This window comes from Pygoscelis adeliae, unplaced genomic scaffold (genome assembly GCF_000699105.1).
Source record: "Pygoscelis adeliae isolate BGI_AS28 unplaced genomic scaffold, ASM69910v1 Scaffold508, whole genome shotgun sequence".
Lineage (NCBI taxonomy): Eukaryota > Metazoa > Chordata > Aves > Sphenisciformes > Spheniscidae > Pygoscelis > Pygoscelis adeliae.
The window spans coordinates 375,392-386,134 of NW_008825292.1; the positions used below are offsets into that span (position 1 = coordinate 375,392).

The 10,743-nt window shown below is 54.4% G+C and overlaps 1 protein-coding gene across 1 annotated transcript in view; it reads right to left on the bottom strand.

Moving 5' to 3' along the window:
• Positions 1-2,969: 2,969 nt before the first annotated feature.
• Positions 2,970-10,743, bottom strand: part of GRID2IP (glutamate receptor, ionotropic, delta 2 (Grid2) interacting protein) — a 42,011-nt gene continuing 34,237 nt past the window's right edge. The window contains exons 17-24 of the mRNA XM_009329963.1: positions 10,054-10,131; positions 9,078-9,274; positions 8,379-8,534; positions 6,306-6,392; positions 5,625-5,754; positions 4,097-4,215; positions 3,463-3,627; positions 2,970-3,041 (exon numbers count right to left, since the gene is read on the bottom strand). Of these exons, the coding sequence (XP_009328238.1) occupies positions 2,970-3,041; positions 3,463-3,627; positions 4,097-4,215; positions 5,625-5,754; positions 6,306-6,392; positions 8,379-8,534; positions 9,078-9,274; positions 10,054-10,131 (1,004 nt within the window). The remainder of the gene's footprint in view (positions 3,042-3,462; positions 3,628-4,096; positions 4,216-5,624; positions 5,755-6,305; positions 6,393-8,378; positions 8,535-9,077; positions 9,275-10,053; positions 10,132-10,743) is intronic.

Consider the following 10,743-nt stretch of genomic DNA (forward strand, 5'->3'; position numbering starts at 1 on the left):
AATTACCTAATGTTTGCAGTTGTCAAGAAACAGCAAAACAAGTGTGTGCAGTGAATGATGCCGACTGTCGTATGTACCATGCTGCAAAGGAGGCTCCGGGACATCATTTCTGTGGCGGTTTATGGACTGCAGCCCGGGCTGCGCTGGACCGTGCGGTGGGAGGTTTGACAGCCGCGCTGGGCAGCTCAAAATCCCCAGGGCTGCAGAAGACCCAGGCTTGATCGGCCAGGAGGGCTAAAGAAACATCAGGAGGGGTTCAAGCACTTTAAATTCATGTGCCCAGTGAGGGAATTCTACCCATAACATTTTTGTTAACTCTGTTCAGAGCCGTTTTACAGTTGCCGGTGCTGTGGCCTCTGGGGAGGACCCGGTGATTGAGCAGGCTGCTGTAAACGAGCTAAACTACAACCAGGAAATCTGATACGAAACCGGTCCCTATCTGTCTGCTGTTAGTGTAAAGGGAGATAAATTGCTCCGGGGACGTAAACTCAACCTCAGCCAAGAATTCCTTTTTAGAGGGAAACAACTCACTGGCTCATACGCTCACTAAATGTTTTCTTCTGAAGGCTGCAGAAAAAATCCATACTATTTTAAGAATTTATTGCTCATATTCATCACACTGTCCTGAATGCTGGCACGCAAGCAGCCCTCTTCAGAATTATGCAGTTATTTTCCCCATACTAGCCCAAATCCAGCAAGGTCGGGTCCTGCCTCTCTCTCCTGTAGGTGTAAGGGGCCAATATTAAGATGTGCAGTCACGGAAGTGCCAGATGCAGAATTCCTCACACCTTCACCTGCGGCTGTCGGGCGAAGCAATTTTTGACAGAGCACAGAGGTACATGCAGTCAGGAGGCAGAAGGCAGTAGCTTTATTTTAGGAATAGCACATAGGCATTGGGTAGAGACTGAATTGTGAATATACATAGTCCCATTATCAAATAATATAACCGTATGTCAGAAGTTCTGGCTCTTTGAAAATATTCACATAAAAATACCAAAGGGATTGGAGTTCTAACTATTTTGGAAAGTTACAACACGTAGCAAAATCTATGTACAGCGTTTTCACATTTGTAATGACAGTTTCAAAAGAACCTCCAGTGGTTTAAATATTGAATATGTTTTTAGAAAAAAAAAAATCAACTGAATGCAGTGTGCAACATCCAAAACGGAAAGAGGAGCTGAGTGAGCACTGCCCTGTCACCGCCGTCGGGGCAGAGGAGAGGCAGAGACAGACGGGGCTGGACCTCTGGGAACACAACGCTAGAAACTACCTGGCACTTAAAGCTGTATAAACTGAGAACACTTGTGAAAATATACTTCACTTTCTACAGCAGGGTTTAAAAAAATACTGAAACCCAAAGATTTGACGGTGATAAGGTCTCCTATAAATAATGCACCAGTTGGTGATTCTGTACTTGAGCAGAGGCTGCAGTAAGAGCTCTCGCTCTGGCAACAGGCGGGAGGAAGGTTACCTACGCTACGGCTTGCTGGAGTGCTTCCACGGGGCAGGATGTTGGAGCGTGTCGGGTTTGAAAGGCAACGGATGCTTTTTGCACAGGGTAATGCCTCACAATATTAACGCACTGTAGGTTTGCTGCCGTAAAGCTCTCGGGGCACTGTGTCGCCCGCAGGCGCATGCACTGACCGCGGGATGCTGCTAGCCCTTTCCTCCCACAGGGGACACCTCAGAGGGAATTAAGTCATCTAAATAACAATCAGCCGCTGTTGAAAGAGGGACGTGCATGCTTCCAGACTTCCCTGGGTATACTCCGTGTGAACGACTGGTCATACAGTAAAGGACTCTCAGGACTCCAGCTCTCGGAGTGAACAAAGGAGGGCAGGGGATGTATTTCTCGCTGGTCTCTGCCCTGCCACAGGGGCAGTACTTGGGGCTGCAGAGGACTCCCACTCATTTTTAGGCTACCGAGGGTTCTGTACTTTCCAAGGAGGCACCACAATGCTCAGGGATTTATGTCTCCTGGCGAGTTCAAATAAGTTTGCTGCTGCTGCTGTTAAACTCTTGGGAAGATTTCAAGACCTGTCAGTCTCTGCCACACCTTTAAGCAAAGCTGATGGCCGGGAAGGACTCTGGGCTTTCCTTCCTCTCCAGCGCAGCTGGGTGAAACCAGGCTGGATCTGTATTTGGGACCACACGGACGTGCCAGAAGGGTTCTGCAAGGTCATATTGCTTTCCATTGCCACTGGCCGGCAATGGCAGGGGATTAAAACCTCCAGGCCACCTCCAGCGGTCTCCACTCCGCTGTTACAGTCTGTTCAGGTGGAGCCCCAGCCCCACGGTGCAGCTCAAGGGCAGAAAGGCTTGGAGAGGGATTTGAGAGGAGCTCAGCAGCATTGCTACTCAGGGTCCCGGGGGAGCAGGCGCTGGTGGCAGCCCTCATCCCCCCGCGCTCCCTTCCTCGCCTGACCTGCTCTGGCTCCCCAGGGAGTCTGTGGCTGGGCTCTAACCCCGGCCCCGAGGCTGGCAGGGGGGGGCGGTGGAACCCCGGCCCCGAGGCTGGCAGGGGCGAGCGGTGCCTGCCTGGGGAAAGCTGTATCCTGCGAGGGCAGACTCCTTGCACAGCCATGCTCGGGCACTGGCCGTGGGGACGTGGGGAGGGTCTCCAGCAACTGCTGGTGCCAGTTATGTGTGTTCTGGAAACACGGGAGAGGGGGGTTTTACCCAGATGTGTCTGAAATCCTTGACTGAGTAATACGCTGGAAATGGAGGGTGCTAAGAAAGCTGCTGTCAAGACCAGCCCGGTGTTTACCTTCTTGTCCCTGTGCCTCTCCCCCACATCCATCCACTATCACCTATGGAGCCTTTTCAGTGTCCAAACTGCCCCGACCCCTCGGTCCGTGGTTCTGCTTGGTGGTAGCAGGTGACAGCAGCGTATTTACAACCAAACTCAATGGGAGCGAATTGCACTTTGTTGGCAATAAATTGTTGCACCTCACATTGCTGCAGGCCCGTCACCAGGCAAGGGGGGAGGTCATCCTGGGGCTGCGCTGGCTTTCGCCGAGCTGCACATCGCTGAGTGCCCGCTGCAGGGAGAGAGCAAAGAGCAGGAGCTGAGGATCAGGCAAGGGCAGCTGGTGTGGACAGGGAGGACGTTTCAACAGTACTGGCCACTACAGACTTAATTCTCCCCCAGCTTCCCGCTGGACAAGCCCTGACAGTCAGTGCATCTGTTTTGTGGTGCTCCGACCCAGCCTTCATTAACCAAGAACGTCAGACCATGACAACATCTGCTTTACTCTCCATGGGGCCGGTGCTTGGACCATCAACCCTCACCTCAGCCTCCTGCACCGGCCAGCCAACTTGGACGTTAGAAAAATTGCACTTTACAGGTACACGTGCTCACAAAAAGCCCGTCTCGTTCCCACAGCTCACATGCAAGTAAAACACTTCACTGACATTTAACAGGAAACCCCTTGCTGGCTGGCTTTGAAAAGTGCAACTCACCTCAAACTTGCTCATGAATTCTGCAAAAATGCCAAAGAAAGCTTCAGAAGTTGTCATTTTCGAGTCTTCCCCGAAGAAGGACAACACCTTGCTGAATTCTTCCATGGCCTTGTGCTGCAGGTCATCCAAGGATCGCATGGCAGGCTGGGCACTCTCCAGGAAGGACTGAGAGAAATGGCTTAAGGGAAAACAGCCGCACTGTGGGTCTGGTACAGATCAGAATCACTTCTGCTTATCAAATGGCTGGGTTTCATCTCAGGTCTAAGAAAGGACCTGCTGCAAATGCAGGCTGCGGCCACACGTGAAGGGAGCCCACTGGCATGCTCAGCTGTCCCTAACAGCACTTCTCTAGGGGGAAAGACGACTCGGCAAGCTTTCTGGCCTTGTGGCACTGGCTTTCTGCCATGCAGAGGCATGTGAACTGGTGGTCACCACGAAAGCTGTTTCCCATGCTGGCTAAGAGTGAGTGGAGGGTGGAGATTTCCACCATGCTCCTCACCAAGTGCTGAGATGGTCCTTTCTTACCAGCCGGACACATCCCTGCTGCTTACCAAGGAGGCATAAAGACAACTGAATGGTTTTCCTCGAGGGCAGTAAGTCACATTGGTGTTTTGCGCCTTTTACAGAAGGATACAGTCATCACAATTGCAAATCTGTCCTCTGCGGTAGCTGGCATGTTGTGACAGGCCATCTGTATGTCACTGACGGTGGTGTGCAGGTCCTTTAGGTCCGCCGTCAGTGTTCTCTGATTCACTACATGAGAAGAGAGGAGTCAACAGTGTTAGGAGACTTAGGTCTGGCTTGCTTCCTGCAGCAAAGTGAGGGCAACGAGCGTGGGCCGTCGGTCAGGGTGGTTCAGGCTGTCTGTCTACATGGCTCTGCATAACCTGCCTGCATTGTCCAGGGTGTGGTGGACGACCAGACCTTCCTGCTGGCCTCCAGCACGTTGCCAGCAGCTGCCGCTGGGCGCTTGGGCCAAGAGATGCCAAGAACCTCAAAAAGAGCTTGAAATGTGCCAAGTGCAAGGAGCACGCAGGACCCAGCAGCACAAGGGCAGTGATGGATACACAGGTATTTGACTTGGGAGGGGGACAGCGGGAGTGTACAGGACGGTGGGACAAGGGGTAATATCCAGGCTGCCCTCCATGGCATCTCATCATAGCACCAGCATTCAGGAGAGCGATGAGCAGTTCAAACTCCTTGCTGTCTTGGGCGGCCAAGCCTTAGCTCTTCTACAGGCAAGGGAGAGGGTGAACTGGAGCATGTCAGGAGGGTTTGGGTTACGTGCTGCAGCTGTGTCGCTCTGTGGGCTGTGCAAGAGCGAAGCTGGGCAGGCCTGGCTAGCACATGGTCTGAAATTGGGTATAAAGCGGCAGGAATTTGGGCAGCAGGGAGCCTTCAGTCATAGAAGTGTTATTTAACAGTTAGGCTAGATACAAAATCCAGCCAGGAAAGCTACAGGTACAGACCTTCATCAAGTGGAAATTTACATCTCCAGGTCTGAATTTTCTCCTTTATTTATCCACTGTAGCACTAATTCCCAAGGGAATTACTCACGAACAACAGGGGATGATCTGCAAGGAGAACGCAGCCCATCCCTGTTGGTTGTGACACCACCAACACAAGTGGATGGATGATAACCCCAGCATCTATGTGACTTTTTTTTATTGCAACCAACGAAGCTGTACGATCCTCAGTCAGCATGACATACCTGCGACTGGACTGTGAACTCATAACATGAAGGCTGCTGTACCCTCTGTACCACATGCGATTGCAAGCAGTAATAATGCTGGCACCCACGCTGGGGAGGCTGCACACCAGGGATGGAAGGAGGCAGAGGCTGGGTGGAGCAGACCGGCTCCTGGCACTTCCCTCTTCTGTGCCTCATTTGCACTTACAAAATACCTCTGAACTTGGGAACTACTTTTTCAGGTCAGGGACCTTGTCTAGACACTCCCATGTGCGGCAGCATGGGACGGATGGGACCTCCCCTGTCACTAAGCTTGTCCCTTCCTAGCCCCGTCCTCTCGCTCAGGACCATTCTTCACTTGTTTGGGCTGCCATGCTGCTCGTGCCAATGCTGTGCAGCTCGTGACCAATTCTAGACCTGTACAAAACCAAGAGAGGAGACAAGGAGCTTGCAGATGCTTTTGTTCGTTTACCTTTGGCAGCGAGCGGCACTGTAGGAAGATCCTTGGCAAAGCCCAGGAGCTCTGGGAAATGTTGGCTAAGTGATTTGGCAAGAATGTGCAGGAAGGTGGATTTCCCATCAACAGTCTTGGTTGTGTTCAGCTACGGCAAAGCAAAACAAGTAAGGAGATTCCTATGCAGAGGCGAGTGGGTTTTGCCAAGCACCCAAATACACAGGGGCTCCTCTGTTCTGCTCAGCTCACCCTGCATTCACATGTGTGGCAATTCCCAGCCATGCTATGTGGATTAATGTTTAAATAGGACATTTAATGTTTACACAGCATGTTACGCCCAGATTAGTGGTGTCAGGATGCTAAGCGATGCCTCCTTCCCGCAGGCCAGGGCTGTCACCCCATCCCCCACCCCTCAGGAGTCCCACAGCAACCCACGTGGGATAAAAGAAAGACCTTCATTTTCTCCCACCCCACAGCCAGAAGGCCTGGGTCTCAGGTCCCAGCACACTGAAGCACCAGACCACCCTTAGGGCCCCTCTGAAGTCAACCCTGCGCATCGATCCCAGCCTTCCCACCGGTCCCCCCTCCAGGAGCCGCTGCACCCAGGAGCCTTGTACGAGGACAGGCACGATAAACAGGGCACTTGGAGCTCCTGGCATCGGTGCCTCCTGCCACGGGAACAAGCATGCTTCGTCTTACCTCGGTGAGAAAGTTGATTTTAAAGCCTGTTGTTTTGCTGGTCTTGGGCTGCCCGTTGTTCAGATAGTTTCCCATCGCCAGCACAAACTGCAAAGAGAAAGCTCAGTGAATGACCGGCCAGTGACCTCCAGCACTTGTATCATCCCATCTCCCATCTCCTTTTGTACCCTCTTTTGGGTCACAGAGACCTACCAACGGTGTGGTAGGAGCAGAGGTAAAAAGCCTTCCACTGTCTACAGGACGGTGGGAAAGCACTCTTTTTTGTGTCAGGTCACTTCCACTAAGGGGCCCCGTACATGTGCTCATAGAACATTGTTAACAAAATCTTATCAGTTCATTCGGTGGGGTAGATTAGGGGGATGAGGGCATGTTAAAGGCAGAATTTCCACTGGTTCTGTACGCACTGTTCATCCTATCACCCATACAGCACGCTGGGAGGAGGAGGGCTGCTAATGCGCCCATCAGCACAGCAGCCCCAAGGGACGGGGCCATGGGTCAGTGGCGCAGGCTGTTCTCTTCTCCGTGCTCCTCCCGTACGAAGCCTGCACTGAACCCTCAACAGCAAAGCCCACGTTTCAGCTCCAGGAACTGGTCCTCATCCACCACCTCTCCTGTGTCTTCAGCAAGGGCTAGAAAACACACCCCGTTTGTCATCTGCAGACCCAAACTTCCAAAGCCCTTACAAGAGCTCACATTTAGATGCTTCCCCATGTGGTTTATGTGGATGCTGCCCAGGAGTCCCCTTCCCACTCCTGCAGCCGTCCAGAAGGTCTGTGCTGCCAGAGAGCTGCAGGGAGCCCACGGCACCACTACCACCGGCTTGGCTCCTTTGCCACTTCCAGACTGACGATACAGGTGGCCAAGCTCTGTTAACATTTAAGGGGGGATTTTGTCTTGTGTTATAGCCTCAGGCTTTGGGCGTACACAATTTGGTGTTGCCTTTTTATTTCTCAGTCATTTTTCCTTGCAGGACCAGGGCTAAGTCTGGAGGTCTACTCTGAGATCTCCTGACTGCAGGACAAGGACTCTCCTGCTGACTGGCCAGTGCCTAAGCTCTCCTCTTCCCAAAGCCTTTTGTAGCTATTATCTGCAGATCTTTAAGGGGATATTTTAAAGGGAAAGTAGTGATCCAGCAGAGCCAGCTTTTCCCTCCAGAATGTTCCAATTCCTTGTGCTGCAGCTTTGCAGCCTTGGAGGCACAGCAGGACCCCAGACTGGGCTCACCAGAGTTCTGACATCCCTCCTGGGGCCTGGCGAGGAGCAGGGACCTCAGGACTGTCTGGATTTCAGCCTGGGAGTCTCCGAATTTCCATTCACCACCCGTTAATGTGCAACCAGCCATTACCTCCACAAGGACTTAATGAGGTGTTGGGGAGTTACTGGCCAGGAGCCACTGAGGAGGTTCATCTCTCATCTGGAAATGCCTTCTGTCACATCATGTCCTCATTTATCCCACCTGCTTTTCTTAAAAGCAAACCCGAATGAATTAACATTAATTTGGGGCAGCTCATCTCAGTAGGGTCAAAGAGCAGCTGCAGCGGGATTCGTTCTCTCCTGCAAGTGCAGTGCCCCTCTGCCAGGCACAGCCTGGCCCCGGGAACCCAAAGGCACCTCCTCAGAGGGACGGGCAGTGTGCAGGACCCCTGCCTGCACCGCGGCAGGGCTGGCACAAGCCCACAGCCGTGCACAGGGACCAGCCTGCAGTGCTACCTGCATGTGGACACGCACACAGTGACTGCTTGGCCAAACCCCACATCCTCCAGCCCCATCGCAGCCAAAGGACAACCTCGGTGGGCTCTGCTGTGTTACTGGGCGGGTTTCTGGCTCCTGCAACCCTGCTGTGTGCTGCGGGTGGGTGCGTGGCCATCAGCGATCTGCCCTCCTGCATCCTCCCAAGGCCAGGATCCCCGCAAGCCAATGCCAGCGGGAGCTGCCAGCGGGTGGGGCCTGCTGCGCTCTGCCTGCCTGCGAGCTGCCTGCGAGCTGCCTGCGAGCTGCCCGGCTGCCTGCGGGTGCTCCCGTGGACGTTGGGGGCCCCCGGTGGCTGTTACCAGAAGGAAGGACTGTTCTGACCTCCAAGATCTTAGCCAGCTTCTTGCTGCTTTTCAGCTCTAGAGAGGCCTTGCAGATGCACTCGTAGCTAGCTTTGATCTCCTCTGTCTTCTCCTGCAGAGTGGTCTTAAAATGTAGGCTGCGCAGGCGGATCTTGTATTCTGGTACGGACAACATCTGAGAGCAAAAGAAGGAGAAAATTACTACTATCACCATTAGTCATAATCCCTCCTATATGGTGTTTTTCCTGGCATATTTCACTGTACTTGAAAGCAATATGCACTTGCTTAGAGCAGGCGACACCACGGAGCAGCTGGGACGGCTGCTGCAGCTAGCGGAGCACGGCCAGTGTGCTGCCGCAGGAGAGGAGGGTTTCATGCCAATATCCACAAGTGGCTTTGTCAACAGAAAGTAATTCAGAGTTGGGCAAAGTCACTCTTACCATGGAGTAAACATCGTGGTATGCTTCAGCTGTAAAACAGCCGCCGTGGGAGCTGCCAGACACCTCAGACATCAGCCTGAGCATCGCTCGCCGGCAGTCCCTGTGACCACTGCCACCAGCTCTTCCCACCCCACAGCATGCATGAGCGGACCAGCGTCCTGCTGACTGCTTCCTCCCTGCTGTGTGCTTCCCTCCCCTCCAGCTCGCAGCGGGACATCCCGGGGACACTGCACATGCAGACCTCCTCGCTCCCGGAACATGTCCCTGCCCGCAGGTACCTGCAGCACAAACTGGTCGGGCTCGCTCAGCTTGCCGGGGTTCTCCTTGTAGCTCTGGAAGCGCTGGACTTCCTCCCCGTCCGGGGCGTACAGCAAGAGCTGCTTGATGTGGGAAGGCTCCAGGCGGTCTGTCTCCATCGTCATGAGGATCTGGCGCAGCTCGATGTGCGAGAGCTTGAGGTGGGCTATCAGGATGGCTGGGGGAAGGGAGGCATGTCACTTGGGAGGGGAGAAGGCCCAGACCCCAGGGGCTGGCTGTGCCGGGGACGGGCTGCCTGGCAAGACGGGGCCAGGAGGGGAAGATCAATCTCTCCACGGTGTGAGTGGCATGGACTTCTCCATGTGCCCGTACTGGCACAGGGGCAGCCCTGGGGAGAGGAAGGGCTTTCTGCTCCCCGAGGGCCTGCAGAGGCTGCGCAGGGGCCCCGAGGAGCCCCCCTGGTCCTGCAGTCCCCCCCAGAGCATTGCATCATCGTGCATGTACATCACCAACACATCAGGCTGGGCTGTGCTGGAAACCACCCCCAGCGCCTCCTCCTCTCCCACGTCCCCCACGGCCGGGAGACCAGGAGCTCGCATGGTCCCACCAAGCCCTCCCACCCTCCTTCCTACCAGGAGCACGTCCTGGAGAAGCAGCACTGACCCTTCCCCGGCGGGCGGCAGGGCGGCCCCGCACACCCTCGCTGCCCCGCGGGGCCATGCAAGCTCTTCCCCTCGCTCTCCCCAGGCCAATGAGTCACATCCCATCTCCGTCCTTTCCTGTAAAGCCTTAGTCTTCCCCCTGCCCGGGGCTGAGCCCAGCCCAGAGGGGCTCTGGGCTGCAGGAACAGCCCAGACCAGCAGAGCTGTGCTGGGATTGTGCTCGTGGGATTGTGCTCATGAAGCCTCCCTCCTTTTACCTTTCCAGTTCTCTACATCCCCGGTCCCATCTCTGGGCCCGTTTGGGGGGGGTACGTTCACCGTGATGTTTACTTACATGTGTTGTAGGCCTTTTTGTGGGACAAAATTTCAACCACGTCTTTCTTTTTAAAGCTTTCAGGCATGAGAGTTGGCTCTGGAAGAGAAACTGAAAGATTTAATCATGGGTAAGGACAGGCTCAGCCGGCTCCAGCAGGAAGAAAATTGTCCTGAAAACAGTGAAACCATGAATGAAAGAGAGGAGAACTGATGCTTTGCACACAGCAATGGCTCCGGGAATCCTTGAATTCTGCGATTCAAAGATCTCCTCAATGGAGGACTCAGTTGGAGCTGAAAAAGGTAAAACAAGAGGTGAAGCACACCGAAAATCCCAGACTGCCCAGAAACATCCCAGAAAAGATACTCCTTGAGAAGAATCCCATTTCATCCCATTTCCACTGCCCGTCCCATCTGTAACTGCCCGCTCTAGCTTAGCTCTGCCCATCCTGCCATCGCGCATCACGTCCCTTGCAGGAGAGCTCAGACACCCCACTGGCATTTTACTTTTCCTGGTGTAAATGAGGCAGCCGTGCTGCCCCACGCCTCCCTTTGGGCAGGCTGCGGGGCGGCAGGAGCGCACTGCTGTCACCCCACGCCCCGAATGCCTCCCGCTGCGCAGGGCGGCCACCCCAGCCACCGCCGCTCGGCACCCCCAGCCTGGACCCGCTCTCTGGGTTGGCAGCGCCCAGCAACCCCGGTGGGGTGGAGA